Source organism: Anoplopoma fimbria, chromosome 4 (assembly GCF_027596085.1).
Source record: "Anoplopoma fimbria isolate UVic2021 breed Golden Eagle Sablefish chromosome 4, Afim_UVic_2022, whole genome shotgun sequence".
Lineage (NCBI taxonomy): Eukaryota > Metazoa > Chordata > Actinopteri > Perciformes > Anoplopomatidae > Anoplopoma > Anoplopoma fimbria.
In genome coordinates, this window is record NC_072452.1 from 12,384,798 (window position 1) to 12,402,059 (window position 17,262).

The 17,262-nt window shown below is 42.2% G+C and overlaps 3 protein-coding genes across 4 annotated transcripts; 1 reads left to right on the forward strand and 2 right to left on the reverse strand.

The window, feature by feature from the left end:
* Positions 1 to 1,252: 1,252 nt before the first annotated feature.
* On the reverse strand, positions 1,253 to 5,823 carry slc25a51b (solute carrier family 25 member 51b). The gene is made up of 2 exons (XM_054598237.1): positions 5,405 to 5,823; positions 1,253 to 4,015 (listed from the first exon to the last, which is right to left on the reverse strand). The coding sequence occupies exon 2, from the start codon at positions 3,940 to 3,942 to the stop codon at positions 3,007 to 3,009; it is 936 nt and encodes a 311-aa protein (XP_054454212.1). The 5' UTR covers positions 3,943 to 4,015; positions 5,405 to 5,823; the 3' UTR covers positions 1,253 to 3,006.
* Positions 5,824 to 5,905: 82 nt separating this feature from the next.
* ints10 (integrator complex subunit 10) lies at positions 5,906 to 12,815 on the forward strand. Its single transcript, XM_054598236.1, has 17 exons — positions 5,906 to 6,297; positions 6,430 to 6,497; positions 6,593 to 6,696; positions 6,814 to 6,953; positions 7,049 to 7,130; positions 7,216 to 7,356; positions 7,527 to 7,701; positions 8,035 to 8,204; positions 8,318 to 8,457; positions 8,607 to 8,760; positions 8,970 to 9,052; positions 9,439 to 9,594; positions 10,358 to 10,466; positions 10,778 to 10,857; positions 10,977 to 11,139; positions 11,279 to 11,372; positions 12,227 to 12,815. The coding sequence occupies exons 1-17, from the start codon at positions 6,169 to 6,171 to the stop codon at positions 12,381 to 12,383; spliced, it is 2,145 nt and encodes a 714-aa protein (XP_054454211.1). The 5' UTR covers positions 5,906 to 6,168; the 3' UTR covers positions 12,384 to 12,815.
* Positions 12,734 to 16,411, reverse strand: tlr1 (toll-like receptor 1). Of its 2 annotated transcripts, none has more exons than XM_054598235.1 (2): positions 16,290 to 16,411; positions 12,734 to 15,499 (listed from the first exon to the last, which is right to left on the reverse strand). In XM_054598235.1, the coding sequence occupies exon 2, from the start codon at positions 15,490 to 15,492 to the stop codon at positions 13,081 to 13,083; it is 2,412 nt and encodes an 803-aa protein (XP_054454210.1). In that variant the 5' UTR covers positions 15,493 to 15,499; positions 16,290 to 16,411; the 3' UTR covers positions 12,734 to 13,080. The 2 variants fall into 2 exon arrangements, with proteins under 2 accessions (XP_054454210.1, XP_054454209.1); XM_054598234.1 differs by having other exon boundaries at positions 12,734 to 15,516.
* Positions 16,412 to 17,262: the final 851 nt, after the last annotated feature.

Consider the following 17,262-nt stretch of genomic DNA (forward strand, 5'->3'; position numbering starts at 1 on the left):
TGTACCAAGAAAATGTGTTGTTTGGTAATAAATTACACATTGACCTTAACAATGTTGAACGTCTTGGTGTTTGGGTTTTATCTGTAGGCCAGTTGTCAATTAATTTCATAGAACAACTTCCAGTTCATGTAAGCTCCCTCCCTAAGTATTGAGTCTACAAATCAGGTCAGAAGACATTAAATTTACCATCCTGGCAATGAACCCAGGGCTGAATAGTTTAACAACAGCAGAGAGAATGAAGTTATACCTTAGCAGTCTAAACAGCCTCTCTATTTATACCACCACTGCACTGCTAATACTGTTAATGAGGATTACATTCCCAGTACTTAGTTGTTATACTTCCATGAAGGAAGTGTTTATCTATGCATGTAGCTCTGGGGCCTGCTTTCTCTTTTGGTACTGAGAATGAATTTGAATTATTCACAGATAGCCAGCTAAGATAGAGAGTAACATCTCCACTCCCATTATTGAAATGCATTCTTAGATATTGCTAAACTAATAACAAATTTAAGATTTCTAATCTGAGATGATAGTCAGAAATTTGTTAGGGTGAAAAGTAACAGTGAAGAGTTGAGAGGCTTTGGGACGACAGCAGCTCAACCCTCTCTGGCCCAAAGTCCCCATGTCAGACTGCCCTTAATCTGATCATTATCTGCTGTCTGATTTCTTGACACAGTAATCTAGAAAGTCGCACATTTAAAAAAAAACAACCCATAGTCTTGACAGTGTAGAGCTACTGTGAGAGCCATTTCCATGATCAAAAACGTAACTGTAACGTCAGATAGTTGTGTTAAACTACACAGTCTACTTGAGAGTTCAGGTCTGTTCACCTTGAACAAAACACATCATTGTAACAGTGACAATGTGATGATTACGGTGCATAAATGGTAAATGGATTTGTAGTTGTATAGCGCTTTCACACTACATTCACCCATTCATACACTGATGGCCAGGGCTACCACCAGAGCTGTCTCACCATTCATACATTCATTTCAATTAAGGTTAAGTGTCTCGCCCAAGGATACATCGACATGGACTAGCGGGAATCGAACTTCCAATCCTCTGCTTGAAGGATGACCCAAGCCACAGTTGCCCATAAAGTATAAGTCACAAGGAGGACCGGCACTGCAGTCATAAGGCACAAAGAAATCATTCACGTCCATTATGTAGCTGTGCCTCTATTTCATAAGCAAAACATAATTCATCATATTTCTTTGGCGAATGAAGCCTATTCTTTACGAAAACAAGACAATTGACACATTTTTCCCTTTAAACACCCACATAACAGACTTAATCACTGTCAACGTGTTTAATAGATTGATTTTGAAACATTTAATTTGGTTGCAATTATTAATTTGACATTTTCATAATGATTTGGCGACTTGTGCTTCAGGAAAAGTGGAAATTATAAAACAGCATGATTTAATGCAAGCGAGGGTGTCCCACTCTTACTTTCGAAAAGGAAACCCTGGAAGATCTTGAAAAGATGCTCAGGAAACTGCACACGGCGGATAATCAAAACGAAAAGAATCGGAGAAATAGGCCAAGTGATACATTTACATGGCAGCTTGAGCTTTTTGTGCCACTGAACATTACCCTCTGCCCCCGTCTCAGCACCATTACTGCTCAGTCTCTCTCTCTCTCTCTCTCTCTCTCGCTCTCTGTGTGTCCAGGCAGCATGCCTTTCCTCTTCGGGCTGTCGTACCCAGCAAGAGCTGCTGCGTGGTGACAGTATCTACTCAAGCTTGAAATCCGAGCCCATTATGTCAACAGATGTTACAGACAGAGAGGAGAGCAAGCGTGAGAGAAGGAAATATAAAGTGTGAGTAGAGGGAGATTACATGTATAAAACAAGTGATATTAAAGTTCATAAAAAGGAAACAAACACTGAGAAGCACTTAGTTTTACAGCCAATGAATGAACAATATCCCAAAAATAAACAAATGCAGCAATGGTAAATGTTTTCTTAAAAAATATCTTAAACAAAAAGCAAATGTTTTCTGTTGGATTATTTGTTGATTGAATTAAAAAATATTTTTCTCTTTTCCAATAAATTATATATATATATATATATATATATATATATATATATAAAAAAAAAAAAGATCTGGGTCTAACTTTATGCTTGACTGAAATCAATGGGCACCAAAAAAAAACTCAAAAAGCACGTCAGTAGCATTTCATAAAACAAACCATGACAAATAGTGCTTGACAAAAAATGTCAGCTCCAACTGGCAAAGATGAATCATGTGTGAAAGGAGAAACTGTTGAAAACAGCCTGCGCGTGTCTGCTAGGCAGCTTTTCCAAGATCATCACTGATATTCATTTCAACAATTTCTAAAGTATTATCATTGTTCTCATAAACATAAAGGCCGAACTGGTGGTGATGGAGCATAAAGAGAAACAAACCGGCCAACAGTCAATTTATTCCACTCTCCTTGATAATTTCAATAGTCAAAAGTAGAAAAGTGTTTAAGTCAGGTGGCAGAATGCAGCCTCACAGAGGAAATGCTCTTGGTCAAACGAACAGACGGATGTTGTCTACAAAACACCACAGCACATACGAAGAAACAGTTAATCCAGCCAAGTAACCTTTGCTTGAAACGGTGGGAAAAAAGCGCTGGAGTTTAGTTTGCTCCAAAACATTTTTGTACAGAGAGCAAACAAAGGGCATTTCAATTGGACCCTGGCAAACGTTTTTTGAAGGCTAAAGCGCGGTCTTGTTCATAATAGTTTGAACAGTAAATAGTCATGGCATGTGGCAGGTGGGTTATCTCACACTGACTGTTGGACCCTGTCAGAAGTGCAATTTCACTGCTGTCTTTCAGTCATGGAAACTCCAGTGTCCCCAAAAAAATATTGCCAGACAGCAAGTACACTGGCTTTACTTTACGATTTCCTTTCGCATTAACAAACGGGCTCCATCACTCCATACAGGTTTTTCCCCTTTAAATGCTTTCTTTCCTCTCTACATTTCAATAATTGTTATCTCCAATTTCCCTCTTTTACATGAGCTTCAGAAGCAGTTCATAGGTGGCATTGATGATTCCCCAGGAGAGGAGTGAACGGTGGTAGTTGAGGTGGGCCCCTCTGAAGAGCATGGCCACACTGCCACCCCTTTCTCTCCAAACTGTTAGCAGCACCTCCCTGCAAGGCTGGAAGGCTCCACCGACCTGAGACTGGGCCCGAGACTTAACCACATTTAATGGATAGAACATGATGCCAAGGGCTGCCCCCAGCAACCCCCCACATACAAAATCAATAACCATGTGACCCGCCCGGCTAGTGACTTCTGGGAGCTGCTCCTTAATGGGCCCGCGTAGACCGAAGAAGAGCACATTGCTAGGGCCGTTACGGATAAGTATGGGCACCAGGCCGCGGTAGCACTCTCTGACACCGTACTCAGTCAGAAGTGTCCGGAAGGTGTGGGCTGTGTTGTTGAAGCGCCCGTGGTGCCTATGGTCTTGTAGAAGAGTCTGCACGCGCTCAAATGGCGTCAGGATGGCCTCTGTTGTTCCTGCCAATGCTGCAGCAAAGCTTCGGGTGACCAACTCCGGCACACCGCTGCCTTCGGCACAGTCAAGTAAGACCCTAGAGAAGTCCTGGTACAGGCCAAACATGATGGCCACTGTAGTGGTCTTCTGGAGCAGCGGGGGCAGCAGGCCCCGGTAAAGATTCCTCAGCCCATCCCTCTGGAGCTGCCGCACCGCCTCGGTGGCCAACACACCGTGCAGTTGCTGGCGGAACAGCACCTTCTGGATGGGGAAAGTCACCACAATGTTGGTAAAAGCTGCAACGGAGCCGCAGAAATAGTGCTTCCCTTGAGTGCCCAGCTTGGCACTCAGAGCTCCAGCAGGCAGCAGGGAGCGGCCTCCTTTAGTCAGGGCAGCCTGAGGCTGAGGTGTCCGGGTTGACTCAGAGTCCATGGTGCTAACAGCCATGGGTGGCTCAGTGCTCCACAGACTGTTCCTCCAGCTTCACATCAGCACCACCCTCTTTTGAAATGTATATACCCTGTGAAAGAGAGAAGACATATCAGATATGCCTATTAATCCTCATTATCTTTTTACACACACACACTTATCTACATTTTTTAAATACATATATATAAAACATTGATAGAGCCATATTCCACTCCTTCATTTTTTATTAATACATTTCACTTTGCTGGAAATAATATACAATATATATATATATATATATATATATATATATATATATATATATATATATATATATATATATATAGAGAGAGAGAGAGAGAGAGAGAGAGAGAGAGAGAGAGAGAGACTTGTTACATGTTGCAGATTGACTGTTGTCAACTTGTACAACCAGGCTGCCCCAACTGGTCGCTGATAAACTGGTCACTCATAAACTGGTCACTGATAAGGGTTAATACACATTGACAGATAGAAAAATGTCAGCTTGTCATGATGCAGGTGAGCACAACAACGAGTAGCAGAAGAAGACACTAGGTCTGCTCCTTTGATGTAATTACAAAGCACCATATTCAACTTTATTATTCAATTATTCAATCTTTTTTTCCCTCTATTTTAGTTAGAAGCGAGTGGCACAACCTACTTCCTACAATAGTGATAACAAAGCTGCTCAAATGAAAGCAAAATGCTCTAAATACCTGTAATACATAAAGCCAAGTTGTCTAGGAGTTTTTCTAAATGTAGACCAGGGGGGAAATAGGGGTGGCAAGGTCATTGGAGGTCACAGCAAGTCAACCAAAATATCCCTCCAGCATTACAGACAGATTTTCCGCTCCACGCCGACTACGCCGACACATGGCAACTGACCTCTGAGAGCCCTTTATGTAATTAAGAAGTTCTCCAGGTTTAAAGTACAGAACAGTTCAAGCATTTTAGTTTTGGGGTGTCACTTAAGACATTTCACAGGAGTATACTAAATGTACCTGAGGCATGCAACACACACAAAATACACATTTATAGTAGATCAGATTTTGAATTCAGCTTGAATGACCTTTTTTTTCCCACTGTCATTTTGCAGAGAAAAATAAATAAAAACACATAACACAGATTTGAGCACATGAAGGAATCACTGTTCACTCAACTATATCCTATATTTCTTTAGAAACCTAAACCTGTCCTGAGACACACCCTCTGTGTGTAATGCTTCCTGTTGAGTGCCTTGTCGTGTCATGCTCTCTGATACACACACAAGTGCCTAACACCCCCTGACAGCCCCTTTTATAACAAGCACACGAAGCCACATGACTTACTGTGTGAGAAACAAGTGAAACACCAACACACAGTGGACGGGCCAGCAGGCTTTGCACAGCAGACGAGCTGTTTACTTAACTGAGTTAGCTCAGTGCTAATGAAGCTAATGAAACGCGTCTCTCGGGTCTGCTCGGCCTCATTCATCAGTCTTTACCTGCCGTTCACGCCTCACGTTGTTGTGTCCCTACACAGGTGGAGTACTGTAGGTTTTTGTCTGCAAGGTAACCGGGCCACGGCTGTAGGTCGAGTCTGCAGGCCGAGCAGCAGGTGACCGCAGCAAAATGCATCTTCTGCGCATGCGCACTACTGCAGCTCTGAGAGCATATGGATGCGTCCACACCCGACTTCATGAAGCTTGTTTCCCCCTTCGCACTATGAACCATAATCAGTTGTATTGTGCAGCAGTGGAGGGTTTGGTTGTGTACATCTTCTAGGAGGGTGGCGACGCACAGAATGTGTGAATTAAAACCATAAAACGAGCGTTTCTTTCGCGTTTGTTTTGTTGGTCGTAAAGCAGGGTGTAGCGATGGTTTTACGACTATGACGTAACGGCCATTACCGTAACGTGAGAGACGGTGTGGGTAAATAAAGGTCTAGCTTTGACTGGCATTTACTTAAGGTTTTGTTATTGTTATTTTTTTCCTTAATATTCACGATTATTAAATGTATACGAGTTAATTGAATAACAGTGTTTGGTCTGTTGAACACGTGTACCAAAGATGTTGTCTCTGTTACTAGCAGGTCTCTCACACTGTGCACAGAGCAGCTCTCTTTAGCTTTAGTGCTAACGGTGGCTAACACTTCACATGTACCCACCTTGTGGCTCCTTTAAGACAGCTGTATGCATTTAACTGTCTTCTGAACTGCGTGTGGGTTCAGTGTTGTCGTCTTCGCCACAGAAAGCTAGATTCATGTGAAATGTCAGCGCAAAAAGATTGTGATTTTTTGGTGAAGAGAGCCCGGGAGCTGGTCTCTGATGATCCCTGTGCGGCCAAAGCCTGGCTCATTACTGCCAGAACCCTCTACCCTGCAGACTTCAACATACAGGTAACATTCAGCAAGTCTATCAGCTGCTCAAACTCAAACCACTGGATGCATTTCTCTAAATCATCCCCTGTTTGAAGTGTTTTGATGCTCTGTTATGAGTTCATGTTGTAATTTGGTTCCATGTTTTCACAGTATGAAATGTACATCATTGAACGCAATGCAGAGAGGACAGCTTCTGCAGGGAGACTGCTGTACGACATGTGAGTTACTGTGCACTCTCTAACGCTATGTTTGCACAAGGGTTTATGTCACTGACACTGACCTGACAGCTGCTATTTTTTTGTCCATTCTTTAGGTTTATTAACTTTCCAGATCAGCCCATTGTTTGGCGAGAGATCAGTGTCATCACGGCGGCACTCCGCAGTGACTCTCAGGACAAACATGCACAGTTTCTACGAGGTAAAAGGAGTTTAACTCACCATCAGGAGTGTGACAGTGCGGTGTGAGGAACGGTGTTGGTTTTGAAATCTTAAGAGTGTCTATTACATGGTGTTTGTGTGTGTTTGTCTCCCCCAGGGCTTTTTGAGACACTGCCTGGCCGTGTGCAGTGTGAGATGCTACTGAAAGCCACAGAGCAGTGTTTCAACACTTTGGAGAAGGCAGAGATGCTGCTCCTTCTTCTGAAGCGCTTTCCTGAGTCTGTGGTTCAACACGGAGTATGTAATAATAACATAGCCCTTGTGTGTGTTGACATTTGAACATAGACTAAATGGAACTATAACAACTGCTAACTCTCTGATGTGTGTTTTAGGTCAGTCTAGGGGAAAAGTTGTTAGAGGCGGAGGCATCAGAGAATGTGGAGACTCCTGTCAACTGCTTCAGAAAACTTTTCGGTGAGTGAAACTTGCTTTTTATTAAAAAAATGAAAAAAGTTATATATGCAATGACTTTCAAACTTATTCGTCCTTATTATTGCAGTGTGTGATGTCCTTCCTTTGGTCATAAACAACATGGACATGCGCTTGCCGGCCAGCCTGGTTCAGAAGTACATGCTGAAAGCAGCTGAATTCTACATCGGCTATATTACCCGTGGACCCTCACCTGATGTACAGATACAGGGTAAAAAAAACTGTTGTGATGTTGCACTTTAATTTGCTCTTGAGTGTAAACTCGGTGGGATACTTTAATCCTCAAGGTTTCCTGTCCTTCAGTATGGTCTATCTGCATCTTTTTTCTGTTTATTGCCGCTCTGACTTTTCTTTCTGCTCTTCTTGTTTTCTTTATTTCAGGCTCTCAAGAAGCTGGGTCTCTGAAGTCACCCACTGGTTCCCGTGGCTCCCAGCGTTATGTGATTGAAGGTCTGTCTGAAAAGTCGTCAGTGGTAGCAGAACCTTGGGAGAGGCTATTGGATATCCTCGCTGTGGTTGGAGCACGCTGCGAGTGGCAGGGAGACAAGGGACAGAGGTAGTCTATCTGTCCGCATGTCGTTCAGATTTAAGGTTTGACATTCGGAGGCTGTTGTTTTGAGCTGCTGTTTAATTCTACTGCATTACACTGAGAGGTGTTTCTGATGTAAAGTATACTGTCACTGATATGAATGGCTGAATACATTTTGTTGATGTGTTGCATAAATATGTTCAGATGATGGTTCCATCATTAAAAAGTCTGTAAAAAGTGAGAGGCATAGGAAAGATATTGTTTTGTACCTACCTATGTTTTATACACTTGTACATGAGTAGCATTGGCTATTTGAATGTGAGTATAAATGTTTACATTTTTGTGTACCTAATGCTCTAGGAGTTATGTGGACATGCTGCAGAGAGTGAAGGAGCTGTGTCGCTACCTGCCTGGTCTGGAAGGAGACACATGGTCCCGCTGCTGCAGTCAAGTGGTCATCTGTGCAGCGCTCGTCCTCTTCCGCAGCGCCTTCCTCTACGTCTCAGCTGTGCAGCCTGCACTGTTCCAGGGTCAGCCTCCATCTTTGCTTGTTCATTTAACTCTAGTTCTTCAGGACATGCATTTCAACTGTCTTTTTTTAATGAAAGGTAGAGAGATCAACTGATGGGTTTATGTTTGGCAGGTGTGAATGCGTTGAGCTCGGGGCCGTGGATCCTTGTAGAGGATTTGAGCTCGGTGTATAATGATTTGGAAGTGGAAAGGGGAGCAGTGAAACATGCACATAAGAAACGCAAACTGGCAGATGGGAGAGAGAAGACAATGGTGAGGACAGATCAGAAATCATTTAGATGTTTCTAGCTACCAAAGTCTGTGCAGGGTTGTGATTTCTGTGTTCTTAAGAAGGCGACTGTAGTGTGTTTCTGTTTTATCTGCTTCTTTTTTTGTTACCCTGTACCTGCGTGTCATTGTAGAGCTCAGATGATGAGGAAGGGTTTGGAAAAGGTCGCGGTCGACATATTTTGGTGAACAAGACTGAGATGCCCAACTGGTCAGAGACTCTGGAGAGCTTTCGCACAGCAAGGGAAAGCTGGGATCTTCTTCACTCCAATGATGGCCTGGAAACTGGTAAACAGCTCTTCTGTTCATATGTGTTGTTGTTTTACCTTCCAAGACAGGGTCCAGTCACTCCGACACAATATGAATTGAGAACCACAACAGATGCAGATGTCTTTTTATGGCTTATAAAAGCTTGTTCTTTACAACTGTCTTCAATTCTCTTTAATAGGAATTAAGGAAAACATTCTAAATAGTTTGTTTTTGTAACATTTTAACAGAGTTCAAGAAGATCTGTGCCTCATGGAAGACGGACAGCTGGCTGTGGTTCAGAATATTCCTAACCGACACAATCATATACCAGGCAAGAAACAGTTATGCTGATTTATGATTTTTTTATTTGTTTGTGACAAGACACTTTCTGCCCTTTTATTATTGGTAATCAGTTTTGTACTGGATTTGAAGCAGACTTTATTGATCTCTAAGTAAATGTAGTAATTGAAAGAGCAGCAGAGACAAAATCTAGAAATACATATATTACAGAATGGGGCAAATAAAGGTTATGGAACAACAAATAAAGGTTATGGAACAACTAATTACAACAAGTGGATGAACAGAGGTAAATGTAATCGAACTGTTGCGATACACAATTTTCCTAATTGGGAGTTATTTATAAATGTTAAAATAAATATCTTCCCATCTGCCTCATTAGTTGTTTGTGACATTGTGTGTGTGTCTGTGTCTCTCCAGGGACAGTACCGTAAGGCCCTCTCTAGCCTGCACCAGATGGCTGCAGTGCAGCTGCCTCAGCCTGGACAGCAGAGCCCCTCAGGTCAGGCCAGTCTGGAGCACCACAGGGCCCTCATACAGCAGGCGTCCTGCCACTACGCACTGGGAGAGTACCGGGTACAAACACACACAACAACAAAACTCAACAAAACAGTTTTTGCATCATTCCATTGTTTTGTCAAATGTTCCAAATTGTGAATGGATGTCTGGCCTAAATATATTTTGTTAGTAATTGTTGTACTAATACTATTCAAATGGATTTACAGTCTCTGTTATTTAATGACACTACTATAGATATCTGTTCTAATTTTTTTGATACTTATGTCTTTATTGCACTGCAGTGTACGGAGGAGGTTGTTTTGCTTTCATTATTCTCACATCTGCTGAAGTTGGGGTTATGATACTAAATCTACTGCCCTGTGGGCCGTGCTCCAAGAATGAATCTAACTCCAACTAGCCTGCAGGTGGCGTCAGAGTTAATTACATTTTAGAAGCACTCAACTGAAGTTCAAATTTCAGAGATTATGTTCAGACGTAAACATAAACTTTTCAATTAAGCCTTTTTGACTAACTGATATGTGTTTATTTTGCCCAAAAACTTCTTCATGTATCACATGCAAAGCTTTATATCTTTATTATGTTGCATTATTTGACATGCACACCTAAATTATCGACAAGATTCCCCAGATGTAAAAAACTTGTGTATGGTACCAATCATTTTCAGAATATGCTTTGGCCCAGCAAAAAGACACACGGACAACATGTGCTTACTTTAAGATTTAGAGTACAAGTGATATATATATTTTATTCAAAATGTTGTGTAATAGCCTTGCCCTGTTTAGACATGTGATGCATGTATTGCACTGTGTGTGTTAATCAGATGGCCTGTGAGAAGCTTCTAGATGTTGTCGGGGGTCTGATGCCGCCGACCCAAGACCAAACTAAGACCCCAGAGGATCAAGGTAGACTCAAGACCAAAATGAGGAAAGGTAAACATTTCCTGCTTCCGGATTCCCAACTGTTGTTATGTGAAATTTACATATAATACACATCTTTTGTAGCACAAAATGATTTAATATCTTTGGCAAAAATGTCCCAGAATTGTTGGCATTGTGTGTGTCTGCATGTTGACAGATAGTTATGACCAGTAACTCAATATCAATACAAGGAAATCAGAGGTTAACTCACTTTGTCCCTCGAAAACAGAAATCATATAAATTACACCATTCATCATGTGACAGAGAAATATACAACTGTTAAGTCAGAACTTAATGCAGTGACTTATTTTTGTCATTTCTAGGTAATGACCTGAGATTGCTTCCCTGCACCAGCAAAGCTGTGTTACCTTTCTGCCTGCAGCTGATGTTTGCCTGCTTCAAGGTACTTCAACTAGTTAGGCCTGTGGAAATGCATGATTTGTGGCGATCAATTTTTCAAGACTATTAAGTTATTAAACATAGTATAACCCACTTTCTCTTTTTCCTATTTCCTGCAATCAGCTCCGCGCCTTCACCGACAATCGTGACGACCTGTCCCTCGGTCACGTGGTGGTGCTCCTGCAGCACGACTGGCCACAGGGCGAGATGCTGTTTTTAAAGGCAGTGGAGAAGATCTGTCAGCAAGGCAGTTTCCAGTATGAGAATTTCTTCAACTATGTCACCAGTATCCTTTTTTGTAACTCACACGAGCCTGACAGGAAGGGATTGGCATATAATGTAGAGAGACCAATTACTTTGTGGTTACCTTGTCTGTGCTCTCTTATCTTTTATGTTAGTTTCCATAAGCTCATGATTTTTGTCAGACATCGACATGCTGGAGGAGTTTGCATACCTGCGTACTCCAGAAGGCGGCAGGATTCAACTGGAGCTCCTGCCCAATCAGGGAATGCTGATCAAGTAAGCACTTCGCATTCAGAATGTTTCAGTTGCATGATGACTCTGCGTATTCCCGTTCTGTTGCTGGTTTAAAGAGAACAATGATATTGATTGACGATCTAAGTAGACATGGCCTGTGGGGAAAAATGTACTTTTGAACTGAAAATGCTGTTAACGGAGCGATATCAGAAGGAGAAGGGTTTTACGGATTAAATAAAGCTTCTATCATCACCTTCATTGATTGCTGTAGAAGTTAAGACACTATAATGCACCCTCACTGACTGAGAGTTGTTGAATGTTGCTGTCCTTCAGGAACCCTAGTCCCGCCCTGGGGGTGGAGTTAAATACCCTTCTGCTACAAGGGGTGCAGACGATGGACAGGTACCCCAGGTCCCTCCTCCCACAGTCCCATACCTCACCCCACACCAGTCACCCTCCCTTCATTTCCCAATTTCAAGGCTTGTCATCCCTCCAGTTTTGATTTGGGCCTGTCATTTTTACATCCAGAATTAGTTTGATTTCCTGTTGGCGTTTGTTTATTTGAGCCTTTGCTCGTCTTTTTGTGGTCATCACTGTTGTTGTCGTTCTTTGAGGATGATGTTGGTCTTGTGGTGCAGTCAGTTTGGTTTTTTGCCTTTTCATAACACTTGAGCCCATTTCATTTGTCAACATGTTTTTATGTGTTTTTTTTATTTATGATGATGAAACTGTTGTTGTGCAATCTTGAATTGCTGATTTATGTAAAGAAAAAGAAACATGCTGTTTCCATAATTTTGTCATTACTGCATAGGTCTCAGTCTCAAATCATGTCATAATAATACAACTCTGACAATATGTATGTTTGTGTTCATTTTATTTTTTTATCCTTTTTTCAGACACCACACCGTGACTCGTGGGATCACCAAGGGTGTGAAGGAAGATTTCCGTCTGGCCATGGAGAGGCAGGTGTCGCGTTGTGGAGAGAACCTGTATAGTGTGCTTCACCGTTTCTGCATCCAGGAGAAAATCATCATCATCCAGTCTCTCCCTTGACACCTGGCCTGTGACTTTTGAACATTTTCATAGTTGATATTCCAGGCACAGTTTTAATGCAGCTGGACTAACTTTATGACTCCAACACTGGACACATTTCTAACTCTCTTGACTTGATCATCCATCTATGAACTCTTAAGAAAAGAATACATCTCCTTGCCTTAAAAGTGGATCTCTATTTTCAGAGAGTTGGTGGGAATACTGATACTTTCTGAATATACATTGCTCATTAACATAGTATGTGTGTAGTTTTCTTTTCAACATGTGCACAACCACATTTGAAGTGGTTTAATCATATTGTGACATTTCTGCAAGTCCAAAATTGACAAAAGAATTCAGTGCATTTTTGATATTCTTTATCAAGTTTATTGTTTTTGTTACAAACTTGAAGTGTTGGTTTATATAAATGTTTCCATTAAATGTCCTCTAAATGGTTCAAAGAATTGCCAAATGATTTTTAGTTTACAAAAAGTCATTTATCTTCGGCTCGAAGTACAACAATGAAAATTAGACACTGTAACTCAAAGTATGCCTTTGTGTTTAAGAAACAATAGTAGAAAATGTTAACACTTCTTTTCTGCTCAAGAGCACCCACATTTTTACTCCTTCTGTGTTTCCTCTTATAAAACTCTCACTTCAGTCCCGATTACACATCCTCTTCACACTTCCATTTCCTCTTTAAGTCTGCCTTACAAACTCACGCCTCTAGTTCTGTCACTGGTGCATGTGGCAGGTCTGCCTGTAGTGCAGCCCTGAGATTAGCCCAGAACAGCCTGTGCTTGGCCCTGTCCTGAGGCCACTCCAAGTACGTGTGCCGGCCCATCATGGACTTCAGTTGGTAGTACTTGGATGGGATCAGGTATTGAGGCAGAGGCTCGAGCAGTACCAGGACAACACTGTCCGTGCCCCAAGCAAGGCGTTGGTGGCTGGCAAAGTACAGCTCATAATGGCACCACTCGCTCTTGACGAAGTGAGCAGAGAGAACAAACACGGAGCGTCGGCTCTTCTCCACACAGGCGATGATGTTCTCAACGATTGTCTTTCCCGGCACAAAGTTTTTCTCATGGTGACAGATTCGGAGCCCTCCCGTGTCGCCTTCAAGGTTTGGAAGGAGGAAATTCTGCACCCAGTCTGCGTCATGCTGGCTGTAGGACACAAAAGCATGAAACTCAACTCCCACCAGATCTTCAGGTCGAACTTGAAACATTCTGGCGCGATGTTTGGCTCTGGTCCACTGCCAGATCATGCCCATATACCAGGGGACATCCAAACAATGGCACATGGTCACAACTGTGATAATCAGTACCACTGCTGGGCACAAGATGGTGGTAGCAAGGAGGCCGATGTTACAAGAGACCTCTGGGATGGAGATGTCTTTCAAGGTGTCGCCTCTAACGGCCTCCGGGTAGGTGCAGTAATAGTCCAATGGCCATCTCAACAATTCAATTCCGTCGGGACATTTCTTCTTTTCAGACTTCATGCCAAGACTTATGAAACTCCTCAGAGCGCAGGTGCAGGTGAAGGGGTTGTGACTGACATCCAGGGTTTTCAGATTCGGGCAGCTTTCCAGCTTGTTCACAGAAGGTGCATGGAGGGAATTTGACTTTAGCAGAAGCTCATTCAGAATGGGGAAGCCGTTACATACTGGGAGGTCTCGCAGCCTGTTCGCATTTAGATTCAGAGATGAAAGGTTTTCCAGTTTTAAGATGTGCGATGGTATCACAGAAACCTGGTTGTTCTGGAGGTCCAGTGCCTCTGTTCCTTTTGGTAGACATTTAAAAACGGAAGCTGTCAGACTATTAGAAGACAGAGTCATATTGGTGATGTTTGGAGGCCAGACACATTCTCCGAGACCATCATAAACCAGGGAGTTGACGCTGAGGTCCAGATGTTGCAGTGACTTCATGAATTGCATCCGTTTGCTCAGGATCTGAAGGCTCCTGAAATTGTTGCCTACCAAAATCAATTTCCTCACATTAACCAGATTCTCACATTCAACACTTTCTTGACCTTCCACTCTGGAGAAGATGGAGTCAGATAGGGCACAATTGGAGAAGTCTAGCTGGACGATAGGACTGGGCAACTTTGGGCATGTCATGTGTATGATTGATGTCTCAAGGATTGCTAAATTCTCCACGGGCAAGTTCATAAAAAAGTTGTAAACAGCTGCCTGTGAAAAGATAAAAGACTTCACCACCGCCCTTCTGGCTATGAAGGACTTCATTTTAGATGTCTGGGGGGTCACTTCAGTTTCCTTAGAAGGCAACTTGTACAAGGCCACATCAGAGGCCTCCAGGTGGGTGACTGATGTATGCAGGACCACACCTATAAATTCAGTCAAGTCTATCCAGTCGATTGATATGTTGGTGAGATAAAGTTGAGATGTGAGGGTTTCTACTCTCTGTCTCAACTGCTCACTCAGGTCTTTGTAGCCTCCAGTTAAATCCATCAACTCCACTTCAACAAAGAGTGACAGTGCATCAGAAATCAGATCGTGGTTCAATATTTTATAACTAGCAAAGGCTATCTGAAGCCTTTCAGCATGAATATCCTGCAGACTGCCTGCTGTATAACCCTGTTCTTTCTCCAGGGAAAGGGTGAGTGTGTGCAGTTTCACCTCAGCAATATTCATGAAATCACCGGTACTGATGTTTTGTGCTCCAAGAGCTAATCTCTGCAGTTTCACCAAGGATCTGAACTCACGGCCTAGTGTCATTGTAAGAAAGTTGTTGCAGACTAAATTTAGCACCAGAAGGTTCTCTGTGTGGAGCAGGTAGCACTGACCCGACAGGTTCCTCAGTCTGTTGTGTGACAGGTCTAAATCCTCCAGAAGTGGCGTGTCGAGGAATGTCTCTGGATCGATGTCCTCCAAATTATTCCACGAAACGTTGAGGAATCTCAGGAGGGTGGTGTTTTTGAAGTCTCCCTGGTGAAGATGCTGTATGTGGTTGCATGAAAGGTCTACAAGCTCAGCTGTCTGCGGAAGGTCTCTTGGGACAGAGGAGAGGTTTTTGGATGAGCGGTCCACGATGCTGTCAGGGGATGAAGCACTTAGCTTCAGTCCCATCAACAAGGCTGTCGCCCAGAGGGCAGCGATCCTAGGCCGCATCGTTAGTCTGGATAGAAGGAAGGTCTGAAAATGAACATACATACACTCAATTGCCAGCTTATTAGGTACACCTGGTGAAAAACCAATGCAGTCTAATAAAACAGTCCTGAAATAAATCTTAGGAAGGCTTCATAGTTCAGTTTTTGCTGGAACTGTTTTAGGGAAGTGGTGATTCAACTTCATATTGCCATTATGAAGAATGTAGTTTGTGGTGCTGTCGAACTGTATTGCATGATGCACCGAGGCGTGTCTGTTATTTAGCCTACCCTCAGATATACATGGGGTTTACAAAATAACAGAAACAAATAATAATGGACAAAATAGTCAGTGTAAACCTCTCTAAAACCATAACAGTCTTTTGTTTGACACTAAATTACCTTTGATCAGTCATAAATTTAGGATTACTTCTGCATCACCATGTCCCCAAAAAACTGTAAATACAGATAGCAATGTCTTTTAATCCATAGTCAGGTTTTAAATATTGAATTGAGCAAATGCATTAGTTTAGTGCATAGATTCAATCGTCGTGTTTCTAAAGTTTTGTGTGTGTGTGTGTGTGTGTGTGTGTGTGTGTGTGTGTGTGTGTGTGTGTGTGTGTGTGTGTGTGTGTGTGTGTGTGTGTGTGTGTGTGTGTGTGTGTGTGTTGTGTGTGTGTTGACTAATTACTTTGCTAATTGCGTCCACAGTGGCATCTCAATCTAAACAGCATGGTTGTAAACAAAATCCTCAAATTTACTTTGAATGCAACAAAATCCAACCATTATAAAGTACACAGACAGAAAAAGGAGTGTACTTACATGTACTGAGGTTTTTTGTAAATGGTGACAAAAATGTGCAAAAAAAATGTTCACTAACAAACAAAAGCAGTCTGATCGAAAGACAAAAAGCAGCAGTTAGCTTCCTCCGTTGCTATTGTTTGATTTACTGACACAAACTGGATACGGAAATAGAAATGAAAGCAGACCAATCACGTCTTTTTCTTGTACATCCTCTTTTCCCTCATTTACTGTAAAGAGCTCTATTTATAGTGCTATTTAAATCTACTCCGTTACTCTGATTCAGATTTGAATACATTTTTTTTCTTTACATGCTAGTATTTGGTGGACTGTGTTTAAAAAGTTTTAATTTTACTTCTGCCTTGGTTTTGGATCAAACCTACTGGTGCTTTGTCACAAACATAACAAACTATTGACAATTTTCTTTACTAGGTCATGTGTCTTTATGATACATGTGCAACTGTGTAAGGGTGTTGAATGAATGGCACATTTGAAAAGCACCTCAGTGTTATCAGGCGCCTTTTCTTCAGTATCATAGCGACCACACTGATGTCAGTCTGGGCGGTTGATGACCATTTCAACTCAATTAACTTATCCCGCTAATGCCTTGAAGCAAAGGGTATCCCGGGCAACTGCAGTGTTTACTCTAGACAGCTATAGACTCTGTCTTTAATGAAGAAGGATGAGGAAGAGGCTTTTTGTTTTATTGTAATTGTGAATTGTAATTGTGTAATAAAGCATTAAGGGCAAGCGTGTGTACAGACAGACAGATGGATAGTCACACAAACATACCCTTCCCAGCAATGTTTTTATTCAAGCAGCACTGCTGTTTACTTTGGTCAGTGACTGTTACTCATACAGAAAGAGGAGCTAAATTAAATAAGATGATATGAGCTGGTGTGACTGTTCTCACCCGGTTTGGTCTGATCAAATCTTGGAAGCACCTTCTGGCCATAAGACAACAACAAACAGCCTGTTTTTCAGTTTCAGGCCA